General features: G+C 40.0%; 1 protein-coding gene across 1 annotated transcript; it reads right to left on the bottom strand.

Annotated features, from left to right (window-relative positions):
* Nucleotides 1-1,470: 1,470 nt before the first annotated feature.
* Nucleotides 1,471-25,477, bottom strand: ZNF367 (zinc finger protein 367). The gene is made up of 5 exons (XM_081523167.1): nt 24,661-25,477; nt 10,137-10,287; nt 7,404-7,523; nt 6,254-6,392; nt 1,471-3,979 (listed from the first exon to the last, which is right to left on the bottom strand). The coding sequence occupies exons 1-5, from the start codon at nt 25,069-25,071 to the stop codon at nt 3,757-3,759; spliced, it is 1,044 nt and encodes a 347-aa protein (XP_081379293.1). The 5' UTR covers nt 25,072-25,477; the 3' UTR covers nt 1,471-3,756.
* Nucleotides 25,478-27,338: the final 1,861 nt, after the last annotated feature.

Raw genomic sequence — 27,338 nt, forward strand, 5'->3', positions numbered from 1 at the left:
TTTAGAAAAGCTAGTTTTCAGGTTAAATAGAGATTGAAGCTATGCCATGCAATGGTTTTCTGTTGGAGGTAATGAACGACTAAGAACATTTTTGGTATTGATAAGAAAGGAGATCAGTCCTGGGTGTTCATTGGAAGGACTGATGTTGGCGCTGAAACTCCAATATTTTGGCCACCTGATGCGAAGAGTTGACTCATTTGAAAAAACCTTGATGTTGGGAAAGATTGAAGGCAGACGAGGACGACAAAGAATGAGATGGTTAGATGGCATCACTGACTCAATGGACATGAGTTTGGGTAGACTCCAGGAGTTGGTGATGAACCGGGAGGGGAGGCCTGGCGTGCTGCGGTTCATGGGGTCGCAAAGAGTCGGACACAACTGAGTGACTGAACTGAACTGAGCTGAAGATGTGATGTGATGTGTTGTTAGTTGCTCAGTGGTGTCCAACTCTGCAACCCCAGCTTTTAACAAATAACTGGCACTAAAAAAGCCAGAAAGGAAGTCTACATTACCCAAAACAGAAAAGGAATATACATGACTTTCAAAATAGAAAATAAATTCATACTTAGGTTGAATCCAAAATCTGAAATTGGAAGTCATTTTGATTAAGTTCCTCAAAAAGATCAACTAAGTTTCCAGTGAGTCCCAGAGTCTCCAACTAAGTTTTGGCAACAAGACAGTTTTGGGTGTTTTTGGCCACACCACAAGGCATGTGGGATCTTAGTTCCTAGACTAGGGGTCAGCACCTGCGCCCCCTTTCATTGGAAGCCTGGAGTCTTAACTACCGGACCACAAGTCCAAGACAGTATTTTAGTCACTTTTCAAGACAGCCTTAATCATATTTGCATTTAATTTGCTTCCATGTACATACTTCCTCATCCTTTCTGTGTTTAAACCACAACTTACAGTGAAGAGTTGCTTGTGAAATTCTTTTGCACAAAGCCTAGACAGGCTGAAACCTTGCCATTGCAAGCAAACAACTAAAGATCTACCAAAAATAATTTAAAAATTAAAGCAATTTGCTTGACTCAGAAAAGTAAACAAGCCTTGGGTGCATTCTCCAGGGTTGACCTCAGATTCAACACATCCTGGATGTAAGTGAAATAAAACTCCAGTTCCTGATTACCCTAATATAAAGCCTGGGATAGAGCTGGCAGTAGTTTGATGCTTTTTTACATCAGTATTTTTACACTGTAATAATGGAAACAGATGAGGAAGTTAAATGAATATCCATAGTCTAAAAGGCCAAAATTTTAAAGTTAGAAAAAGGAATTCACACAATGGTTCCAACTATGCTAAAAAGATGCCTGAGACTGGAATGAAATATAAAATGCACCAAAATAATAATGACAGGAGAATGTATAGCTACATGATATTTCTTTCCATCTTTAAATTTTTATATCATGGTTATTATATTTTTAAAAGGAAAACAAATTATAAAGGGTTTAAGAATGAGCTTGTACTTTAAACTCTAAGTTAAGGTAAGTTTTTATTCAAAGCAACTTTTAAAATTACAGCATGTTTATTCTTATGCTGTTAACTCTGTCAAACTACAACTTAGCCATATGAAGCATAAAACACTTCAAAAATTTGAATGTAAACCACATTTTTAACACACCTCAAATTTTAGATGCCAATGTATTTTGTCCAAATATATAGCTTATATCAAAAAGGAACATTTTAAATATTTCTATAGTAAATAATTGTAATAATTTCTTAAAACTTCCAATTGTACAAATAAAAAATGTTTGTAAATATAACTATTATAGTTGACAAAAGCTGACAGGAGAAACAAACAAAAACTCTCACTTTTGAAGGCCTTAAATTTTATTATGTGTGAACTGGCAAGTATTTGAATTTTTTAAATTCCTACTGCATTTCCTTCTTTAAGTAAGTTCATTAAATTTCCCAAGACTGATGAAGCTTTTTATAGTTCATTTAAGTCATATTTGAGAGGAAAAATTCTAGAGAAAAATGTTGAAACCTAAACCAAGAAAATTCAGATGCTATAGTCTCTCTTACTGTGCTCATAAGTGCTCCAAGTTAAAATTCTATATACCAGATTACAAAAAAAAATTCTTAGACCATTACAAATATAAATTCTCTTATTACAAAAAAAAAAATCCCTCAAGATTTGTAATTTACTGTACAGAGGAATTACATTTTTAAAGTATGTCCTCATCATACACATTATTTGTTACTATTATCTTTCATACTTTTGCGTCATTTCAAGACATTTACATACATCCCCTTCCCCATGGCTACATATTTTAAACTATCTGTGTACTGCAACACGTTGGGATTTTGAGATAAAGAAGCCTACATTTTAGATGTTTAAACTACATCTGTAGGCTACTACTTCAATACAAAAAAAAGAAAAAAAGGCACTGAAGAGCCCTTATTTCCCTTATTGTGACATTTACTCCAATTAAGCAATCTATAAAATTACCATGCTATGCATGTTATTTAATTTCTGCTTAAAACAAGCTAAAATGATGGAAGTTTATGCCTACATAAAGGAGGTGAACTACTCAGCTCTTCATTTTTATATTCATGCTTCAGTACATAAAGTGGTGTTTAAAAACTTCATCTATTTTGGAAAAAATTATTTAAAACCACCACACAAGTTAACACACTTGCAGTTAAAACTATTCCGGAAGCCTGCTTATTTGAGTAGCTAATATTTTCTGCAGTGTTTAACTGATAGCTAAATTTAGTGAACACAAAATAGCTTGGCATGTTATTCTGAAGTAAAGCAAGAAGGTGGCTTTATGCACTGAAAATATAAATAGGAGGCTTCCAATAATTCTAAACAAGCAGTACATTTAAATTTAGTGTTTGCTAACAAAAGATCTAAAACGGTTCACTACAAAACAACCCTGCAGATGTCCCTTTTATTAATAAAAATCCAAGTGCCAAATCTCATTACAGGGCCCATAATATATTTTTAAAATACCGATTACCAAGTTACCTAGACTTTGCAAGATTAATCATTCAATTTCAGCAAATGAGAAACATGAAATGTGCAAAAGTTCCCAAGTTAACAAGCTAGGGGTGATAAGTGCTTTCAAATCTAAACATCATAGTGAGTTGTAAAACCTCAGAAAGAATAAGACTGATTTCACTCCAATTTTGAAAATTCTTAACTACTGTTTATCTTACCAAGATCTTCAAATATCTGTTTTCTTCCAAAGTCCCAAAGTTAGAAAGTCTTCTGAAAGTCAGTTTTCCATCTCTAGTCTTATTAGGCACACTATTTTGCAATTTTAAAATATATACCTTACTCACATCTTATACTTTCTGCTTGCTTCAGTGTTTACAGTATTGTTAAACATACTAATATACATTGTTAAAAATGATCTTATAAATAATCTATTTAAACCTTCTTTGGCTACATGTACCATGCTTTTTTTTTCCCCCCATACAAGTGTCTTATTCAGAAAGTGCTTTCTGTGAGAACTGCTTCCAATGAATGCATTAAACTTGCAAAATCTAGCCTCCCACAATACATAGTTTTCTACCCTGTACTAGAAGTCCCATATTTACAAAATATTTTAAACTTTACAACAAATCTATTACCATACAAAAAAAGTGCAATTCTCTCTCACCCCATATTCTGGGGCAATAACATTCTTCATACATTTCTACAGAATAGCAGCCTATGATAAGCAGATAAGGTGCTTAGCTTATGCCCAAGGATCTACTTTTTAAGTACGCTGGGCAGTACTTTTGTACAGTGAAGAGTCAGTGTTCCGGCTACTGGCGGAGCGGCGCTCCGGTCAGGTTGGCGAGCTCGATGAGAGCGAGGGCTCCGTGCAGGCGCTCCCGCTGCTCCTGGAGCCGCCGCTGCGCACCGCTCTTCTCGTCGTCTTCCTCGTCAGACTGGAGGTACTCCAGCGGGTCCTGCTGCTCCTGATCAGCCTTCTGAACCAGCTTTCCTTTCAAGGTGGGAGTGCGCTGCTCTCGTGTTTCCCAGTACCTGTATGAAATGCATCCGCATTACTTGCACTTATAGGTAACATTCTCCAATGTTCACTTTTCTAAAAAAAAAAGGGGGGGGGTGGGGGGTCTTTACTACAGTATTATTTGTGTGTTTCAGTTTATAAAGTTACAAAATGAATACGTTACACGTTTCCATGCTGCTTCTGCTGCTAAGTCGCGTCAGTCGTGTCCGACTCTGTGCGACCCTATAGACAGCAGCCCACCAGGCTCCTCTGTCCCTGGGATTCTCCAGGCAAGAATACTGGAGTGGGATGCCATTTCCTTCTCCACATGTTTCCATAACAGAAGGAAAAACTCAAGTTCAGGAAGCTGAAGGACTTGCTTAGAATGCCACAATCAACAAAGAGCAGCTCAGACTCAGCTCTGGAGTCATGTGTTTTCGTCATTAAACTGACTTAAAGATCACATGTGACATGGACTAGAGTAAAATATAGAAACAGAATAATCATTAGAAGCCTATTTATCCTATTCACAGAGGGATGATGGCTTCTGATAGAGCTAACTATGAGAAAGTTTAAACGCACCAAAAAATAGGACAAATGGATTAATAAGGGGTAACACATACAGCTTATTCAAGAATTTAAGAGCACCATCATTATTCTATTGCATGGTCAACTGATAACTCACAAGAGAAAATTCAAATGTTCCACCTTTTTTGAAAACCAAATTTAAATGACAGGACCATTACCTACAAAAATGTCCATTCATGTTCATAGCAGCTTTATTTGTAATAGCCAAAACCAACATAAAGGCCCATCAAGAGGCGAATGAATAAATAATTGGAGTTATGGCCATACAACAGATTACTGCACAGCTATAAAAAGGAATGAACTGATACACTCAACAATACCATGACTCTCAAAATAATTATGCTGGTTGAAAGAAGCCAACCAAGTATATAGCGGGTGATTCCATTTGTATAAAACTCTAGAAAATGTGAATGAACTGTACAGAGAGAAAGCAGATGAGTGTTTTGGGGGGCTGGCAGTGGCAGGGAGATGCAGGCTTACATCAGTGGATTACAAAGGGACATGGGACTTGTGGAAGTGATGGGTATGCTCACTATCTTGATTTTGGTGATGGTTTCACAGGTATCTACATATGTCAAAACACATCCAATTATGTATTTTAAATGTGTACAATTTATTATATGACAATTATGCCTCAATAAAGCTGTTTTTAAAATTACATACAAAAAAAAAAATTACAACTACCAGGTTTCAGGAAACCCAAACTAAATGAAGAAGGAAGTGAGCACAAAAGGTTATAAACTACAGTAACAGTACTATAGAGAGACAAGGAATCCAGTCGGCTGGAGACAGTTGTGTTGCTAGAGGGAGACAGAACCACAGAACATAATTAGGGATTCTAGACTTTATCCTCAGTGCAGAGGAGATTAGTGAAGCTAGGGAATGGCACAATCAGCTGCTGCTGGTGTGTGATGACTCCTTAAATCAAAACATCCTTACAGGAATGTTTTTATACTGGTCCCTTTGTTGCCATTAAAAAAATTAAATTTTACTTTAGAAGAACCTCTAGTCTCTATCTCTCTAATAATCAACACATTGCTAAATTCAATATAAAGAAAATGAAGACGGATTGTACTAATGAAAAATGAAATACAATACATAAAAAACATTATTTTCAAATGGAGTTAAACCCTTGCTTTTAAATAAATTGTGGTCTGAGCACTCAGACTAATATCATACAGTAGTCTTCTATCACACACAGATCCAAATAAAACTCCTAACAATTCTGTGCTTTAAAGAAATAAAGTGCCATGTCAAGTTATTTTTTAAAAACGTGTATGTGAGACAGAATAAGAGACACAGATGCATAGAACAGTCTTATGGACTCTGAATTGAGAAGGTGAGGGTGGGACGTTCTGGGAGAATAGCATTGAAACATGTATATTATCATATGTGAAACAGAACACCATTCCATGTTCGATGCATGAGACAAGGGCTCAGGGCCGGGGCAATGGGATGACCCAGAGGGATGGGATGGGGAGGGAGGTGGATGGGGGGTCCAGGAAGGGGAACACATGTAAACCCATGGCTGATTCATGTCAATGTATGGCAAAAACTACTACAATATTGTAAAGTAATTAGCCCCCAACTAAAATAAATAAATTCATTAAAAAAAAAAAAACGTGTATAAAAGCAACTTAAACTGATAGAACTGTGTAAGTCCCCGGCTTCAACCCACACACTGGGCAGTGTTCTGTTGTAGACTCCAGGGAGAGCCTTACTTTGCCAACCACTCAGCGGCAGCCTGGTTGTCCACAGCCTGGGGCTTACTGAGAGCATCTGTGGGCTCCTCTCGCTTCAGCCTGGCATAAGGGTGCTTCGGACAGTGGCGGTTTGCATGGGTGAATCTGCTTAGGCAGCCTTCAAAACACAGAAGGAAACACTTCATCAGAATCTGGATATCCAGCAGACATGGAAAACGTTCAGTTTCACTGGTATCCAAAAAAAATAAAATAAGATGATGAGATTTATCATTCTATAACTTGAGAAAAAAAAATAACCTTAAGCTGGTATTATCAATGCCACTGAGAGGAAGGTGAAGATGGTTCTTTCACCTCCTGGTCATTGCAATGTAAATGCATTAAACCCCAATGGAAAGTAATTTACTAGCACAAGTCATAAAAATATTCAAAATCTCTGACCCAGGAATTTCATTCTTGGCATCTGTCATAAAAAAAATCCCAAAAGGTAAATAAAGCTTTAAGTAGGAAAACAGGCCTCTCATGTTTGTTGATAACAAGCAAAATTTAAAAACAAATTAAATATTCAATATCTAACATTGAGGCAATCATTATGTATATGTGCTACATTTGTAACAACTGACATTAATCAAGGAAACCACGGAGCAACAGAACAAAACTGTACTGAATTTCAAATGTAACTATGTAAAAATGTACATAAAAAACAGATTAAGAAACTGGTAAAACAGTAAGTAAACACTTAAGAAAAGTGTTAAGAAATTACCAACAGTAGCAATGTTGAGCTGGTAAAATCCATCCCCACCCCCCACCCCTCCTGAAAATTTAGACAATAATGTGCTTCCTTCAGTTTAACAGTTAAAAAGTTTACTACCAAAGTAAAAGCCTACGCTAAAGGCTGTATATACTTGAATAGAGTTTTCTACTGCCTACAATTGGTTATAGATTTTTAATTGCCCTTTATAAAGATTTTCACCTAAAAAGAATACTTTACTTAAAAATCAATCATTTCCCAGCAATTGAGCATGGATCACATATTAGCAAGGAAATATTAACTTAAGAGGTTTGATAAAATCTCTATCAAAAATTTCACTTCCTAAAAACTCAAGCAAAATATATTTTAACCTTTAACTCACAACTGGTTATTCCATAAACTTAACTTCTAACACCATACCGTTTTCTGAACAAACAAAAGGTTTTTCTCCGGTGTGAAGACGCTGATGGGTTTTGAGCTGTCCACTTTGAACAAAGGCTTTTCCACAATCTGGATAGTCACACAGATAAGGTCTCTCACCTAAGTAAACAGATGTTGTTAGATTTATGAGGCAATAAGGTAGGGAGGGGGAAGGGGCAGGGAGAGAGAATCAACCTTTACATAAGTCATGACTACAAACAATAAAACATGCCACAGCCTCTACAGAGCTGCAAATGGAAGTGCCAAGGGCACACACTTCGATAATATGAAGCAGATAATCACTTGGAAGCACAACGTTTTCTTGAGCCCTTGAGCTTTTACGTACCCAGGTTCACAGTCTTTGCAGTTATCATCTTCAGCTTATCCCATATTTTCCCCCACAGTCTCAATCGCTAGCTCTTGCTGATTATTTAAAATGTCTCCACTGCCACCCTCCTCTGGTCAGATTGGTAGCTCCCCCCCACCTAGAAGGAATCCTGGCAGGTCTCTGCTCTCTGACTCTGTATAGTGCTTTTGGAGTAGATGGCACAGAGTACTTGCTTTTTCCTTCCAACTACCCTCTAAAACCACCCCAAACTCTACTATTCTTGAACAAGTAAAAACGATCTGCTGCTAATGCTAAGTCAACTTCAGTCGTGTCCGACTCTGTGCGACCCCATAGGATCTGCTGACTTTTAAATGGCCCTCTAATACCTGAGCTATAGCTACTGGGTTCGGGAGCAGGGTTTAGCTTGACTTCCCTCCTGGAGATTCATTCCAGCCGTGAGGCAGTTCCCTATCTTCTACTTCTTGAAATTCCTATCTTTTCTGCCCATTCAAATCTTCCCAATCTTGTAGGCTCCCAGTGAAACAACTTCTACCCCTACCCCCCAACCTCTGAATAATTAAGCGACATATCCCTCCACTAACTTAGTATCCTATATTGTTTATGTATCATGAACTCTCCTTATACAAAGATGAATAGCACCTTGTACTCCATTTCAATTTCTGTACACAGAGTAGTGTTAGGCTAAAGAAAGTGCTCAAAAAGGTTGTTGTTCAATCATAATTAAACTTATTTCCTGAATAAACATTCTTTGGTCAACAATTATACATTGGTTCTTCCAGTATGACTCAAAGAACAGTAATGAGTCTTCCCTAAATTTTTTATTTAGAAATGTACTAAATGAATGTAACAGTTGGACACAAGTTAATAAACATAGACTAGAGTAAGAGAAAAGTTTTCTACTCTCTAAAAGCATATACTATTAGAACTTAACGATAGCATGGAGATCTTGGGCTCAGGTCCCTGGTACACAGTGTAATAGGTGTAGAAGTATTGGGTGACACACAATGGATCAGTGGTAGATCAGGACTGGACTCAAGCACCTTTTTATTTTGCCACGTGATCTTGAATCTTGGTAACTGATTCCACACTGGCAACATGTACTCTATAGCTGTGAACCGCTTATTTGGGGTTATTTCAGGCTAAGTTGATTGAAAAAAAATCTCAGAATCAGATATGCATAAAATAATAGTTTTACTGAATGGTACCTGAATTCAAAACCTCTTGGCCACCTTAGTTTATAATGATTCAAAATTAAAACTTTACCCTTTTTAGAGATTTACCTAAGAGCACCTATATTCTAGCATGTCACTGAACTATCTTTTCAAAAACTAAAAGAAAAAAGAAACAGGTGATGACCATAAACACAGTGGAACAAACAGGGGACTACAGGTTAAAAACACAAATTCTAGATCAGTACTGACCAAGAGAAATAGAATGAGAACCACTTCTAATGGCCACATTCACAAAGTAATAAAACACAGGTAAAATTACTTAACTATATACTTTATTTAACTCAATACATTTAAAATTTTATCATTTCAGTTTGTAATCATTATCAAAAATTATTAAGGACATTGTTTGCTCTCTTTTTTTCATACTGAGTGTATTTTATACATAGTGCTCATCTCAACCTGGACTAGCCACAGTTCAAGTGCTCAAGGGGCACATACGCTACTGTATTGGCCAGTATACTTCTAGACTAAAGAGTAGGAGAAGTTGTAAGTCAGTGGTAATTGGGTGCTTTCGTGCCTCAGTTTCCTCATCTGTAAATTATTTGATGTCATTATTAGAAATATATGGCTCCTACAGGGACCAACTTTCTCTGTGGCAAGAACAAGACCCTCTTTATATTATCTTTTTGTTCTCTGTATGATATTTTAAATGCAAGTATGACTTCTTCATACAAATAAAGATATATGGTAGTCTTGGGATAACTACCTACAATACATTTAATTCTGAAAAATTACTTCACCTTAGATTTAATAATAACATCAAATATCCTGATGGCACACTGAGGACTCTTTTCTATTAAAAATTTGACTATTAGTGATTTAGGATTTGACTTACAAATCAGTTTTGACAGTCAGACAACTCAAAGGCATATCAAGTAAAATTTGGAGAGATAGGATAGAACCAAATTTAGTAATAATTATTCCTGTGACAGCTATACTAACTACCATGATAACTTTAGAAATCACCTGGTATCAATTTTCAGAAAACTATCCCTCCCCACCAAAAGAGAAGCTGACTACACAGTGCCCACTTTTAAAATTTTACAATGAGGAAATGTGAGGCAACTAAAAAATTAATTTATAGGCCTAAACATCAAATCAGCTTTCAGTTAAGTATCACTATTGGCATTCTCTAAAATTTGCTCAACTTACCTGTATGAGTCCTTTTGTGAGCCTGGAGTGATTTCTCCCGTGGAAACACCCTATTACAGATGTTACAACGGATTCTGCTGGACGAATGCTCTCCTTCATTTATTAAATCCCGTACAGTATCTGCTCTGGGTCTACCACGTCGGATTCCATCCTGTTAACAATTTGTAAAACATTAATATAATTTCTTTGACTCCACTCATTAAAATATAGTATCATAATTGAGGCATACTTTGTTTATTATGCTTCAGTTCAGTTCAGTTCAGTCCTTCAGTCATGTCCGACTCTTTACGACCCCATGCACCACAGCACACCAGGCCTCCCTGTCCATCACCAACTCCCGGAGTCTACCCAAACTCATGTCCATTGAGTCGGTGATGCCATCCAACCATCTCATCCTCTGTCGTCTCCTTCTCCTCCTGCCCTCAATCTTTCCCAGCATCAGGGTCTTTTCTAATGAGTCAGCTCTTCGCATCAGGTGGCCAAAGTATTGGAGTTTCAGCTTCAACATCAGTCCTTCTAATGAACACCCAGGACTGATCTCCTTTAGGATGGACTGATTGGATCTCCTTGCAGTCCAAGGGACTCAATTCTTTGGCACTCAGCTTTCTTTATAGGCCATCTCTCACATCCATACATGACCACTGGAAAAACCATAGCCTTGACTAAATGGACCATTGTTGGCAAAGAAATGTCTCTGCTTTTTAATATGCTGTCTAGATTGGTCATAACTTTCCTTCCAAGGAGTAAGCGTCTTTTAATTTCATGGCTGCAATCACCATCTGCAGTGATTTTGGAACCCAAAAAAATAAAGTCTGTCACTGTTTTCACTGTTTCCCCATCTACTTGCCATGAAGTGATGGGACCAGATGCCATGATCTTAGTTTTCTGAATGTTGAGCTTTAAGCCAACTTTTTCACTCTCCTCTTTCACTTTCACCAAGAGGCTCTTTAGTTCTTTTTCACTTTCTGCCATAAGGGTGGTGTTGTCTGCATATCTGAGGTTATTAATATTTCTCCCAGCAATCTTGATTCCAGCTTGTGCTTCTTCCACCCCAGCGTTTCTCATGATGTACTCTGCATATAAGTTAAATAAGCAGGGTGACAATATACAGCCTTGATGTACTCCTTTTCCTATTTGGAACCAGTCTGTTGTTCCATGTCCAGTTCTGCCTGCTACTTCCTGACCTGTCTCTTGAGAGGCAGGTCAGGTGGTCTGGTATTCCCATCTCTTTCAGAATTTTCCACAGTTTATTGTGATCCACACAGTCAAAGGCTTTGGCATAGTCAATAAAGCAGAAATAGATGTTTTTCTGGAACTCTCTTGCTTTTTCGATGATCCAGCGGATGTTGGCGATTTGATCTCTGGTTCCTTGGCCTTTTCTAAAACCAGCTTGAACATCTGGAAGTTCATGGTTCATGTATTGCTGAAGCCTGGCTTGGAGAATTTTGAGCATTACTTTACTAACGTGTGAGATCAGTGCAATTGTGCTGTAGTTTGAGCATTCTTTGGCATTGCCTTTCTTTGGGATTGGAATGAAAAGCACTTTGCAGATACTGCATTTTTTACAATTGAAGGATTTGTGGCAACTCTGTGTAGTCATATGGAAGTTATAATTTTTTAGAAATAAGGGTTTTTTTAATCATTTATTTATTTTATTTTTGGCTGCTCTGGGCCTTCATTGCTGTGTGCCAGCTTTTTGTAGTTGTGGCAAGCAGGGGTTACTCTCTAGTTGCAGTGCGCGGACTTCTCATTGTGGTAGCTTCTCTTGTTGCAGTTCCTGGGCTCTCAAGCACAGGCTCAGTAGTTGTGGCACACAGGCTTAGTTGCCCCAGAGCATGTGGTATCCTCCTGGACCACGGATCAAACCCATGTCCCCTGAATTGGCAGGTGGATTCTTAACCACTGGACCACCAACAAATCCCCATAAAGTGTTTTTTGGACAGCAAGGAGATCAAACCAATCAATTCTAAAGTAAATCAACCTTGAATATTCATTGGAAGGACTGATGCTGGAGCTGAAGCTCCAGTACTTTGGCCACTTGCTGCAAAGAGCAGACTCCTTGGAAAAGACCCTGATGCTGGGAAAGATTGAGGGCAGGAGAAGGGGGGGAACAGAGGATGAGATGGTTGAATTGTCATTGTTGTCACTGACTCAATGGACATGAGTCTGAGCAAACCCTGGGAGATACTGAAGGACAGGGAAGCCTGGCGTGCTGCAGTCCACGGGGTTGCAAAGAGTCAGACATGACTTAGCGACTGAACACAAATATTTTTTTAGACATAATGCTATTTCACACTAAAGAGACTATGGTATAGACAACTTTTTATTTACTAAGAAACCAAAAAATTTGTGTGGCTTGCTTTATTGCGATATTGGCTTTACTGCAGCAGTCTGGGACTGAACCCACAGTCTCTCAAAGGTGTACTGCCTGTAAATAACCATTTAATACCTTTCTTCAGTGACATCATGGCAGAGTAGGTAGTTTCAAGGTCGTACCCCACCACAAATCACTGAAAAATCAAGCAAAAACTGTCAAAATCAGCTTTGTCACAACTCCAGAAAATAATCAGAAATTTACAGCAACTCAGCCAACAATAACTCAAGAAACTGGCAATGTAAAACTGTAGGAAAGTTGTGTAGCACATTTAACAACTCCTTGCCCCAACCTCTCCCCACAGTGGTTTTTGACGAAAGTTGCCTTCATTCTCAGTATAGGATCCCAGTCCCTGGTTCAAGAGAGAACAGAGAAGACTTTATATTCTGAAAGAATTGTGTTTGTTTTCCCCAGCCTGGGGGCTACCTGAAGCTCTGACTAACTTAGAACTCTCTCTGGGCAGAAAAGTGGCTACACGGAGGGCATCACTCAAAAACCTTGTAAGGCCAATAACAACTTACTGCCACCTGCGGAAAAAGATTTCAACTAAGGCACATAGACACACCAAAAGCCTAGGAGGAAACCCTGGCGAGAGAATTTCTTTGGGAAATTAGGGCATTGAAAAGTGCCCAGATATCCTAAAGGAAGGAATTTAGGAAGCCACATACTTGCCCAGCACAGGAATCACACTCAGAAAAGATCTGAAAAGAATCAAAGTTTTCACCTCTGACTGATTTTTAGGCTCAGCACAAGCAAGAAATGAAGGCTAAGACAGAATTGAAAAAAGTCTGGCTAAGTATATAAGGAGAGCTACAGCGCAGAACCATTTTGCAAAGTTAGAAGGGTTTTACTTTTTTACTCTTTTTCTTTCTTCCCCCCGCCCCCCGTTTGGCTCCAAGCACTCAAGAAAATCTCAAAATATGAGCTGATCTCAAGCTAAAGAAACAGGCTTCAGAGAACAAATGCAACAAAGAGTTTACAAAAATAGTTTAGAAAAGTCACCCTACAACTACAAACCACAGTACATAACTAAAACAAACTCTGAGGAGAGAGAATTTGATTTCCAGAGCTACTACTTCATAATATTCAAAACCCCCAGTTTTCAACAATATAGCAAAGCATGCAAAGAAACAAAAATATGACCCATGCATAAGAGTTAATTTTTCCTACAAGGAAGCAGACCTTGGGCTTACTAGACAAAGAAGTTAAATAAACTGTCTTAAATACGTTGAAAGAGGTAATAGAAACCATGGACAAAGAACAAAAGAAAACCAGGAGAACTCTGTTTCAACAAACAGTGAATGTCAATAAAGAAACAAATTATGTTTAAAATATAGAAATTCTAGAACTAAAAAAAACAATAACATAAATGAAGAAAAAAAAAATTCACTTCCGGGGTCTTAATGGCATATTTGAACTGGCAGGAGGAAAGAATCGGCAAATTTAAAAATAGGTCAACTATTTTTAATCCAGTCTGAGGAACAGACAAAGAATGAACAGGGCCTAAGGCACCAGTAGGACATCAAGTGTCTTATGGGCCCATTTGGGCTGCTAAAACAAAATACTACACACCGGGTAACTTATAAACAACAGAAATTTATTTCTCACAGTTCTGGTGGTTGTAAAGTCCAAGATTAAGGTGCCGGCATGGTCAGGTGAGGGACTACTTCCTGGTTCACAGCCAGTGCCTTCTTGCTGTGTCCTCACATGGCAGAAGCGGGCAAGAGAGCTCTCCAGGGCTTCTTTCATAATGGCTTTAATTCTGTTTATGAGGGCTCCACCCCCATGACCTAACCACCTCCTAAAGGCCCCATCTCCTAACACCATCATTTTGGGGGTCAGGATCTCAACAAACAAATTTAAGGGGACACCTTAGCATCAAGCTTACCAACACAAACACAGAGATCCAGAGGCAAGAGAAAATAGGGCAGGAAGACTATTTAAAGAAATAATGGCTGCAAACTTCCCAAAGTTGATAAGACACAAGTCTAAACCCCCAAGAAGCTCAATCAACTTCTATAATAAACACAAAGAGAGACGCACAGGGAGACATAATCAAACAATCAAAAGACAAAGACTCTGGAAGCACTTTTTGTCAGTTTTTATCATGTCTACAAATTCTAAATAGGATTAACAGCTGATTTCTCAGGAGAAACGGCAAATATCAGTGGGATGATATGTTTAAAGTGCTGAAAGGGAAAAAAAATCAAATAATAATCTTATATTCAACAAAACTATTGTTCAAAAATGAAGAAATTAAGCATTCCGAGATAAACGCTAAGAGTTCATTGCTAGTAGATCTGCCCTACAATAAATCTAAAGGGAGTTAGTTCTTCAGGCAAAAATGAAAGGACACTAGACAACAACTCAAAGCCATACAAAGAAATAAACAACACCAAGTAACTACCTAAGCTAGAAGTATTGTACTTTGGGCTTATAACTTCTCTCTTCTGTCCTATATAAAAGGCAAATGCCAAGTGTATTAAAAAAATAATATAAATCTTTGTTAGTGGGAACACAATATAAGATGTAATTGTGACAACAATAAAAAAAATGGAAGAAACAGAAATATATGGGAGCAGAACTTTTGTATACCATTGGCACTAAGGTGATATTAATTCAAAATAGATTTTTTTTCACATTTTTAAGAAGTTAAGCAAAATTCCCAGGGTAATCACTAAAAAGAAGAAAGGAAGGAAAAGAATACCAGAAAAGGAAACAAGAAAGGAAAGAAAATGATAAACTACAAAAAACTCAAACACAAAAGAAGGCAGTAATGGAGGAATTCATAAACACAATAGGTATAAGACATATAGAAAACAAAAGGGGAGTAGTTCTTCCTTATAAGTAATCACTTTAAATGTAAATAGATTAAATTCTGCAAATAAAAAGCACAGATTAGCAGAATGGATATTTTTTTAATGAACCAACTATATGCTATCAACAAGAAACTCAACTTAGAGCCAAAAACATACAGGTTAAAAGTGAAAGGATGGGATGGGGGGGTGGGAGGGGGGTTCGGGATGGGGAGCACGTGTGGACCCATGGTTGATTCATGTCAATGTGTGGCGAAAACCACTACAATATTGTAAAGTAATTGGCTCCCAACTAAAATAAATAAATTTATTAAAAAACAAACAAACAAAAAGTGAAAGGATGAAAAAGAGAACAATTATGAATACATGCATACCTAACAACAGAGCTCCAAAGATGTATGAAGCAGAAACTGGCAGAACTGCAAACAGAATGAGATAGTTCAAAAATAGCTGGAGATTTTCACTTTCAGTTAATGGATAGGACAAAGATAAACAAAGATACAGAAGACTTGAACAACACTATAAACCAACTACACCTAACAGACATATGCAGAACATTCCACACAAAAACAGAAAAATACCTGTTTTTCTCAAGTGCACATGGAGCATTTCCCAAGACAGACCATATGTTGGGCCCAAAGCAAGTATCAATAAATTTTAAAAGATTGAAATCATCCAAAGCATCTTCTCTGACACACATGAAATGAAACTATAAACCAGTAACAGAAAGAAAACTGGAAAACACAAAAATGTGTGGTAATTAAACAACACTCTTAAATTGCCAGTGGATCAAAGAAGAGATCATATATACAGGTTCGATGAAATCCATTTAAAATCCCAAAGGTCTTCTTTGCAGAAATGGAGAAAGCAATCCTCTACTCATGGAACTGCAAGAGGCTCCAAGTAGGCAAAAGCAGGAGGACTCACAATTACAAAACCTATTGCAAAGCAATGGAAATTCAGACAGTGTGGTACTGGTGTAAGGATAGACACAGGCCAATGAAATGAAATTGAGAGTCAAGAAATAAACCCTTATTCTATGGCCAACTGATTTTCAACAAGGGTGCCAAGAACACTCAATGGGGAAAGAACAGCTCTTCAACAAACAGTTCTTAGATAACTGGATTTCTTCCTGCAAAAGAATGAAGTTGTACCTCACACAATATATCAAAAATTAACTCAAAACGCATCACACCAAAATGTGAGAGCTGAAACTTTAAAACTCTTAAAAAAAAAAAAGAGGGGGGATAAATATTCATAACCTCAGATTTGGGAGTGGATTCTTAGATGTGGCACCAATAGCATAAGCAACAAAAGAATTCACAAACTGGACTTAAAAACATTTGCGTGTCAAAGGACATTATCAAGAAAGTGAAAAGACAACCTAGAGAATGGGATATGCTGCCGCTGCTGCTGCTGCTGCTAAGTCGCCTAAGTTGCAAATCATTTATCTGATAGGTTTCAGTATCCAGAATATATAAAGAAATTTTGCAACACAACAGAAAGAAAACTCAAATAAAAAAACAGTAAAGTACTTGAATAGACATTTCTCCAAAGCAGTTATATTAATACATATGGCCAGCAAGGTCATGAAAATGTAAATCAAAACCACAGTTGAGGTTAATCAGACCTCAGTAAAGCCTGAAGAGAAAAAAATTAATTAAAAAAAACACAGTGAAATACTATTTCACACCAACTCGATTATGCTAAAAAAAAAACAAAAAAACCCAGGAACATAAGTAGGAAATAAGGTAATTTTTGGCATGAATGTGGAGAAACTGGAAACTTCTGCTGGTGGGAATGTAAAGTGGTTCAGCCACTGTGGAAGAGACTGACAGTGTGATACAATATCACATATATATGTACATATACACATACAATGGAATGTTATTCAGTCATAGAAACAGTCATACATGCTACAAGGTGGATGACCCTCAGAAAACAGTATACTAAATAAAAGAAGTCAGACACAGAAGGCCACAAATTGTATGATCCATGTTATAAGATGTACAGACAGAAAACAGTTGGTGTTTTCCAGAGACTGCCTATAGAGGGGAAAAGGGAGTGGCTAAATAATGAATAAGCAGCTTTCTTTGGGGATGATGAAAATGTTTTGAAGCTTGATATAGGTGTTAGTTTCACAATCTTGTGAATTACTAAATGTCAGTGAATTACAATTTAAGATGGTCAATTTTATGCTATGTAAATGTCAGCTCAATTAAAAAAAAAAAAACTAAAGAGCTCAGAACATACTGTGGCCTTTAGTTAATAATGTATCAATTTGGTTCATTAATTACAATGAATGTGGGACTTCCCTAGGGGTCCAATGACTGAGATTCTGCACTCCCAATGCAGGGGGCCCAGATTTGATCCCTGGTCAGGGAATTAGATGCCACATGCCACAAATGAGAGCTGGTGTAGCAAAATAAATAAAAATATATTAAGCACAACATGTATCAAAATGATGTAAGATATTGGCAATAGGGGAGACTGGGTACATGCTTGATGGGAACTCCCTGTACTGTCTTAACATTTCTAGGTATCTAAAACTAATCTACAATAAGTGTTTACTTGGGGAAAAAAAAAGCTTTCTTCCCAGGTAAGTTACAGTTTTACACATACAAGTTATATATAAAAAATAACACCTACATCCAAACTGAAGATGTTTTTACTGCTTTCCATATAAAAACCTAAAGTCTTCCCAAGCTTAAAAACATCACCTGAAACCTTGATAATACGCAAGATTCCCTTCAGTCAATGTTCACCTTGAAAGAAAAGCACAATCTCAACATGGATGAGTATCTTATAGGATAAATCATGTCTAAATATTGGTAGATATTAAAACCTATTTTCCCAACAGCTTAGAGATGGAAGCAACCTAAATGTCCACTGACAGATGAATGGACAAAGGAAATGTGATATTTTCTTATCATTTATCCTTAAAAAAGGCAATTCTGTCATATGCTACAAAACATGGATGAACATTAAGGACATTATTCCAAGTGAAATAAGTCACAAAAAGATAAATACTACATGATTCCACTTATATGCGGTATCTAAAGAGTTTCAAAACCCTTAAAACAGGAAGCAGAATGGTGGTTGTCAGGGTCCAGAGATGGAGAAAATGGGGGCTAGATGGGTATAGTTTCAGTTTCACAAGGTAAAAAAGTTCTGGAGTTCTATTATGACTATGCTCATATAGTTAATACTTTAAAATGGTTAAGTTGGTAAATTTTTTGTTTTTTTTTTTTTGCTACAAAAATGAAAAAAGAAAAAAAGACTGTAAGAAAGCACTGTGGCAGATTATTAACACTGTTAAAATATTCACTGCCCCTCCCTCCTGACAGCCCCATGGAGGCCAACTTGGCCATATGGCTTTGCCTTGACCAATAAAACATGAATGGAAATTACATGTGTGACCTCTGAGCAAAAGGTTTACAAGCCATTACAAGGTTCTACCATCTCTCTTTCTGCTCCGCCTTAAGACTCACATGTCCCAGGTATGGAACACTCCCTTCTAGGTCCCAGAATGAACAGGATAAAGAGCACCTTCACAGGATGCATAATACAAGCTTTGCTTAGGTTGAGATTGAGATTTTGAGGTTGTATTCTGCAGCATGGTTTAGCCTAAGCTAACTGACTCAGGCGCATTGTTAATATATATTTGTTGATGGGAAAAGATCTCATCCATTCTCCATAATAACTGTATAAATTGTTGCTGGTTATGGTATCATGGAGCTTCCCTGGTAGCTCAGCTGGTAAAGAATCTGCCTGCAATGTGGGAGACCTGGGTTCAATCCCTGGGTTGGGAAGATCCCTTAGAGAAGGGAATGGCTACCCACTCCAGTTTTCTGGCCTGGAGAATTTCATGGACTGTAGTCCATGAGGTCTCAAAGAGTCAGACACTAGTGAGTTACTTTCACTGCAGTTCACTTCATGGTATCATGAGTAATTGTTTTAAATGCAAAATAAACACACCATCTATGATCCATAAAAATAACAGGTGATTGGTTCTGTTAAGAAAAAAATGGAACATGAAATAAGGTTAATTAAAAACTTTAGTGATTCAGCTCCACCACAGCAAAAAGGATCATTTCCCTACTATTTTTTAAATACATAAAACATACTATTCACTGTATTACAATTTGAAATAACTGATTTAGTATCAAATAACTAAACTGTTTAATATCAAAATTTTAAGATTACCCATTATTACTTTCTGTTTCTGGTTAAAAAAAATTAACAAGCATGTTTAACAGTGGGGGAACATTTTTTTTTTTTTAAATAAATTTATTTATTTTAGTTGGGGGCCAACCACTTTACAATATTGTAATAGCTCCCGCCACACATCGACATGAACCAGCCACGGGCCCACATGCGTTCCCCCTCCCGGACCCCCCATCCACCCCCCACCCCATCCCATCCCTCCGGGCCATCCCACCGCCCCGGCCCCGAGCCATTTTTTGTTTTTTAAGTTAACTATTTGGTTGCTTCCCAGAACTCTAAGATCTTGTCTCAGCTACAAACCACATGTTCATTTTCCAAATGAGAAATAGAACTGAAAAATGCAACATAATCCTATATCTCAGTGATATGCAGGTAAAACTTCACTAAGTGCATTCTTTTAGCTAAGAAAATTATGCAAGGCAAGTAATCATCTAATATCCTAAATAAATGAAAAAAGAGCATCTTTTAACCATATATACAAAAATGTCACTCTAAGAAAACACTTTTCATTTCAGCCTTAGTAATTAAAAACAAAAGCATGTTTCCATGTACATTTTGACAATAACCAAGTGTTAACTCATCAGTGACTAAGTATACTTGTAGTTTAAGAGACATATCTTGTCAAGACTGCTTGATGATCTGCAAAAATAATAATAAAGAATTAGAAACTCTAACACATCTTATTGCTATTATGTGGCAACTGCTGCAAAATAAGCTATTAGGAAAGAAGCAAAATAAATATATTGCAGAAAGAAGCAAAATAAATATACTGCCAAAAATGTTTGCATACCTCAGCAAGTTTAATTTTTAAAACAATCTCAATACCACCAGAAGGTACTGATTTAAAAATGTTTTCTAAAATACTTCACGATAAATGTTTTATTTTCAAACATCAATAACTTTAAAAAGTTATTTAATAAAGTTTGAGTTATTTCTCAAGACACTTAGAATAATGTACACATTTACCTAGGCTTTAGAAAAAGTTATATTCAAACTTGATGTTCTCATGATTACTAAAAAAACTAAAAGTTCTTGACACATTTTTCACAAAGCAAAATTCGAATAAAGTATACAAACAACCTGGAAAGAAAAGAAAAACAGTTTTCAGCAGAAAAGGTGTATACCTTCTTGTTTTTATGAGAAAATGTAAATAGATCTTATTCCCCTTTTTGAATTCAGATTTGATCCAAATTTCCTGTGGCTCACATATCTGCTTCCTAACTCTATCCCTTACTTTGACTTATCTTGACAACTTTACAAGTCTTAATTTGTACCTATCTATTGCATGTACTCTCATAAAGCACCTCAATTGAGATATCATTTTGAATAGTGTATTTTATAAGTCTACTTGCATCTTCTTTTTTGGGGGGTGCACTGGATGTTCATTGCTGCGTGCAGGCTTTCTCTAGTTGCAGTAAGAAGGGGCTACTCTCTAGTCGTGGTGCATGGGTTTCTTATTACACTGGTTTCTCTTGTTGCAGAGCACAGGCTCTTCTAGAGCATGCAAGCTTCAGCAGTTGTGGTGTACGGGCTTAGTTGCCCTGCTGCATGTGGAATCTTCCTGGACTAGGGATTGAACCCATGTTTCCTGCATTGGCAGGTGGGTTCTAAACCACTGGACCATGAAGAAAGTCCACTTTTCCTTTTCCTTTTTTGGCCAAGCCACCCAGCATACAGGATCTTAGTTCCCCCACCAGGAGTTGCTGCTGCTGCTACTGCTGCTAAGTCGCTTCAGTCGTGTCCGACTCTGTGCAACCCCATAGACGGCAGCCCACCAGGCTCCACTGTCCCTGGGATTCTCCAAGCAAGAATACTGGAGTGGGTTGCCATTTCCTTCTCCAGTGCATGAAAGGGAAAAGTGAAAGTGAAGTCGCTCAGTCGTATCCGACTCTTAGCGACCCCATGGACTGTAGCCTACAAGGATCCTCCGTCCATGGGATTTTCCAGGCAAGAGTACTGAAGTGGGATGCCATTGCCTTCTCCAACAGGGTCAAACCCATGGGCCCTATAGTGGAAGCACAGAGTCCTAACCACTAGACTACCAGGAAATTTCCTACTTGAATCTTAATATTAAAGGAAAAAAACCAAAAACCCTTAAAGTCAACTCACAGAAGCAGTATCATGTAGGGATTAAGAGTAAGAGCTCTAAAAGGTTCCAATCAGTTCTGCCACTTATCATATGATGTTAACTTAATTTGGGGGACTTCTCTAATTCTTCCTTTTTCATCAGGTAAACAAGGTAAATTGATTAAAAAATTCAAACCAATCAACACAAAGTCTGGTGGTTTGCTCTGCAAGGCAATGAATAATAAATGGTGGCTACTGTGTTGATGAAACATGTTAATATGATGTTATGTTTAAATATGGTGGTGATCAAAACTACTGGCTACTACAAGGCTATGGGCTACTACAAGCCTAAGTACAGTCTAGATGTTTAAAATGATCTGTGATAGAAAGGTGAAACAGGATAGGCAGCTGGCAGGTCTTGAAGGGTAAATCTGAGGATGTGCAGAGAAGTCAAACTACACAGGTCCCACAATGGAGAAATAACTTCATGAATGCAATCTGAATAAAGGGCACAAGCTATGGAGGCTTGGAATATCCTTTGGAGGAGGAAAATCAGACCTGCTCCCTTCCCTCCCAGAATTCTACAACCTGGGGAGAGACAGTGCTAATATATAACTGTATCCCAATAGTGCTAAACAATTGTGTGATGAGGGGCCAAAATAAGCTGGCAGAAGATGGATATTTTCCCCACAGGCAGGGGAGGCAGTGTTGGGCAGCAACAAACAAGAAAGCAAGGACTGAGATGTTGAAGCCTCCCTTCGGAGCAGTGGTAACAAATAGTGAATGAACACAAATGTTCTCAAACCCATAGCTGTTATTGTCTCTTACCCGCATACTGAGAGAAGTGTGTGTGGGGGGTGGGGGGGCAGATAGAGGGAAGCATGCTATTGGCACCAACTATATCACAGACTTGTCTTCCATCTTCCCAAAAGGTGAGCAGATTCAGCCACTATGATTCATGCATGTAGAGATAAAACAACTACAAGTACTTAAGAAAAGCAAAACAAATGAATTAGACTAAAACTAAAGAATGTACTGATCATAAATCAAACTAAGTAACTTCCTTAAATGAAAGTATATTCCAGACCTTCCCCCATCAGGATGGAGACGCTAAATGAATGAATTTTTTGAAGCTGTATTTGGATTCTTCAAAAGTTGATAAAAGGATCAACTTGTCTAACAATTTATGAAACAGTAAGAAGGACTGTGAGGAGGGAAAAAAGTAACATATAAGCTTTTTACATGTTTTTCATTAACTTGTACTGTATTTTACCTCTGATAAATAGACAAAGTAAAAATAAAATTCAAACTCATGCATTATTAAGAACTTTTTTTAAAGATTTATGTGAAGATAAGTCTGTTTGGGGCCAAAAAACCAAACCAAACAAACAAAAAAACCCCACACCTATAGAATTTCATTTATCTGTGATAACATTAACCTCCTTGGATAATCCAATATTAGATTCAGTTATAATCAGGAATAAAATAATAGATGTAAAATCTTCTACAAGTAAATTATGCATATATGTCTTTATGTTGCTCAGCATATAACCTACTATATGTTTTTTTCAAGTACTAAACACGTAAATATGTTAATATGGAAAAATACCGAGGATACCCAGCCATCTTATTAAGGGCTATTTAGACACAGCACACTGTGATTGCTCACTTCACAAACTCAGCACTAATATAAATATTTCTACTACTTCTTTCAAAGTTTTACTGAAGTATAGCTTTAAGAGTTGAAGTGTGTCAAGGCATACAACTGCATAATTACAGTTCTTTAATAACAATGCAATTAGTAACAAAGTGTACCAATTTCCTCAGGGCTCAACAAGGAGTTTCAATATCTTTGCTACTGTGTGTAAAATGATGACCAACTTGTTTCAATTTATACAGTAGTTGCGAATATAGATGTACTTATCCACAAGGTGATTTATTTGTTTTATCTTTATCAAACTGCTTATCTTATATAGCCACTTAACTAATAGAACTTGAACGCTAAACTTATATCAGCACTCCTCATTATACAAATACTCTTCTGTTATTGTTTAGTAGCTAACTCGTGTCCGACTCTACTGTGACCCCACTGACTGAACCCCCCAGGCTCCGCTGTTGATGGGATTTCCCAGGCAACAATACTGGAGTGGGTTGCCATTTCCTTCTCCAGGGGATCTTCCTCACCCAGGGATGGAACCCCCGTCTCCTGCGTTAGCAGGCGGATTCTTTACCACTGAGACACCATGGAAGCCCTGCTTCAGAACTTGGAGCCACAAAAACGCGTCTATCCTATCAGCATTCCTGCTACCTAGCTGTGTACCTTGGGGAGCTCCCTTCACCAATACCTCTAAGTATCAATTGCCTGATCCGTAAATTGTAGGTTTGAATCCTTCCCGGCTCTAAAACAGACTGAGTCTCCAAGCCATTCGAAGTCGGTGACAACAGCGTCCGATTCCACTCTGTGCTCTCAGAACCTAGCAAAGTTGTACGCTTATTTAGTACAACTGGGATTCTCATAAGTCCCTTCTTATTCTTCGACCGTCTCTGCAAGGCATCTTTAGCGGGGTCGCGGTGTCTGCAGTGATGAAGCAGAAACTGCGCAACCCCTCCCTTCCTGCACCCAGAGGAACAGCTGAAGGCCTGCGGCCCCTTCCCGCCCTCTCCCGCCAGAGAGGACTCAGAGGTGGGCCGAAAGGCTGACAAAGCTGGCTGACCATTCCGGTCAGTGATCCCAGGCCGCGCTCCCGCCCATTGCACCTGCTGGCCAGTGGCCTCTGTTCGGCTGGGCCTTCCCAATCCCCTGCCGGAGGCACATGACTGAAGTCCAGTCCCGCCCCCGAGTGGGGGGGGGCGATTTTTGGCGCGCGGCAGTGACGTCAGCGTCCTGTCACCCGCCACCGCCTGCCCCCGCCGCAGCCAAAGCGACCTCGCGTTTTTAACTCGGCCCCGCCCCGCCCGCTGCGTCCGTGGGCGCTGCCGGCTGGGCAGCGCCGTTAACGGGCCTCGACTGCCCCGCGCCCCGCCCGCCCGCGCCACTTACCTTGAGGTGGCCGCTGTCCGGGCTGCTCGCCTCCTCCTCGTCCTCACCTCCCGAGGCGGCGGCGGCCGAGACGGTGGGCGGGGGCGCGCCCCGTCCGCGAAGCCCCAGGTGCTCGGCGGCGGCGGCAGGCAAGGCAGCGGAGGCTGCGCCCCCAGAGGCTCCGGGGCTGAGCGTCACGTTGTGCGCGTTCTCGCCCCAGCGCCACGGGTACACCATGAAGTCGCTGAAGCCAGGGCTGGTGGGGATGAGCGGAGGCGGCGGCTCTGGCTCCCCCCCGCCGCCGCATGTGGGCTTGATCGGGGTCGTCCTGATGACCGACACCAGCACCCGCTTCGGGGAGTCCTGGCAGAAGATGACGGGCGGCGGCTGAGGGGCGTTGTCCGCCATCGGCGCCTCTACACCCCGAATCATTGCCTGGCCCGGATCCGCAGCTCCGGCGGCCGTGGGCCGCACTCCCCGAGCCCGGGTCTGGTCCTTGCTCCGCTCGCCCGCGCTGCTCCGAGTTGCTGGCTCTCAGTCTTGCCGGCTCTCAGTCCCACCAGCTCATGGCAGGCGGACGTTTCCCGGAACCCTCCTGCGCTGCGGCCAGCGAAGGAACAGAACGGCTCGGCCGGACCAGACGGTCAGGGCTGGACCCCAACCCTTGAGTCAAACCCGCTCCCCGCTGTTTGTACCCTCCAACGCAGGCTGCAGCCGCGAGAAGCAGCGGGCGGCTTGCCTTTGCGATGACAGGGAAGCTGGAAGCGCGGCGCCGAGCCCCCGAAAATAACAACCTGCCGCCGGGGTCCCTGCTCCTGTTTTTCCCGCGTTACATTTCGCGCCTGGGCGGAACCAATCACCGCAAGGCCCCTGCCCGCTGGCCGCAGCGGCGAGTGACAGCACGCGCGAGCCAATGGACAGGCCTGGACTTCTTTCTAGCCAGACCGGGGCGGAGCCGGACCTGCGCGCGGGTCCTTTCTGCCATGCTATTGGCCGCCGCTCTTGTATTTTTTTTCTTCCAGAGGAGCCAACAGCGTTCGAAACTCCAGGGGAGCGCGCGACGTCGGCACTCGCCCAGACACACCCTCCGGGAGCCCCGCCCCTGCTGTCCCTCAGCGCGGGTAGTCGAGGTTGGCGACGAGCAGGGGTGGCGGGCAGGGGCGAGCGACAAGAGGGTTGCTGATTGGAGAGGTATCGCTGAGGGGGCGGGCTAGGGGCGGTCGTTGGCCGGCTGGGGCTTGCGTCTGCCCACCACCCCCCCGCCTGTGGCTGTTGGGCTGTAGTTCCCGCGCGGCTGGGAATTTAAAGGGCTGGGGCCCGCGCCGCCCTCCCAGCCCTCAGCTCCCGCCACCCGCTCAAGAGGGACCGAGGCCTTCCTACTGTAGTTTCTAGTAGACACCAAGAAGTGCGTAGTTTCTTAATGATTCCCGTCTGCCCAGCTGTTGGACTCGCTGTGAGTGGACCCAATCCGCGCCCCCGACTCGCCCCAGGACAGAGGTGGGCATCAGTCTTAGCCTTCGCCTCCTCGGGCGTCGGTTTCCCATCTCTGCTAAGTAGGATAGTTAAGGAAGTCATCTCTGAGTTCCCTGTATGCTGCTCGCGCCTCGGAGAGACACGAACGCAGGCGAGTGTCCATTCTCACACTCGGGACGGATGCCCCAAAGACGCCAGAGGACTCCCCGCCCTCCTGCCGCGGATCCAAACCCAGTCTGGGGCCGCCCCTTCATCCCGCGTCTGGAAGGGTGTGGAGCTATGGGTGCCCCGGAGAGTTCCGGTCATTCCAGACCCTACCCGGCACCACCCGAGGGATCTTGGTTAACAGGAGTCAAAAGTCTGACAGTCAACCCCACCCCCCACTCCTGTCAGGGACACTTTGGTACTCGGAAAGGGATGGGACAAAATGGAATGTCCAGCCTCGTATTCACTAGAATGTGAAAGAAGTGACTGTCTTGTTTTGTTCTTTGCTGTATTGCCAGGGCCAAGCCTGACTTGTTTTAGACTTTCAATAAATATTTGTTGAATAAATGAATAATATCCAGTAGTTAACAGTTAGGATTAGTAATTAGAACAGGCCTGCATAATAGATAGCTGAGTATTCTCTCCCTCTCTGCCCCCAACCCCAATACACAGACATCTGTGCCATAAGTGTTTAAAAACAAGTACAACTTATATAAAAAAAAACTTTTAAGATACATTTTAAAGTGATTTTTTAAATAATATGGAATAGTGTGATTTTTTTCACATATTTTAAAAGGTGAGGGGAAATACATACACTTTAGCTTTTAAATATACAAAGTATATCTAGCAAGGTACACAAGAAACTGATACATAAGTTGACCCCAAGGAGGGGAATTGTGTAACTGGGAAACAGAAATGGAAAGATTTCAAAAGATACAACATATAGTTCTGTATCTTCTGAAATTTGAAGCAAGTGAAAATATCTTTTCAGTAAAAAAAAAATAGTATGTATGTACCATTTCCTGGAGGCTTACTGTATTAATAGCATATATCTACTGATAAGGTGGATGAATGCTTCTCTCACATTCTACTGCTCTCAACGATTCTGTGAGGTAGGTATTACTATTTCCACTTTATAGATGAGGAAATTTGAGGCTCATCCAAATTCACCTAACTTGATAAAAATCCCTTGTAAGGATGGCTTTGAAAACCGCCTATGGTTTATACTCCCTTAGCATCTG

The sequence above is a fragment of the Giraffa tippelskirchi genome, chromosome 1, assembly GCF_054371585.1.
Source record: "Giraffa tippelskirchi isolate mGirTip1 chromosome 1, T2T-mGirTip1v1.2.pri, whole genome shotgun sequence".
NCBI lineage: Eukaryota > Metazoa > Chordata > Mammalia > Artiodactyla > Giraffidae > Giraffa > Giraffa tippelskirchi.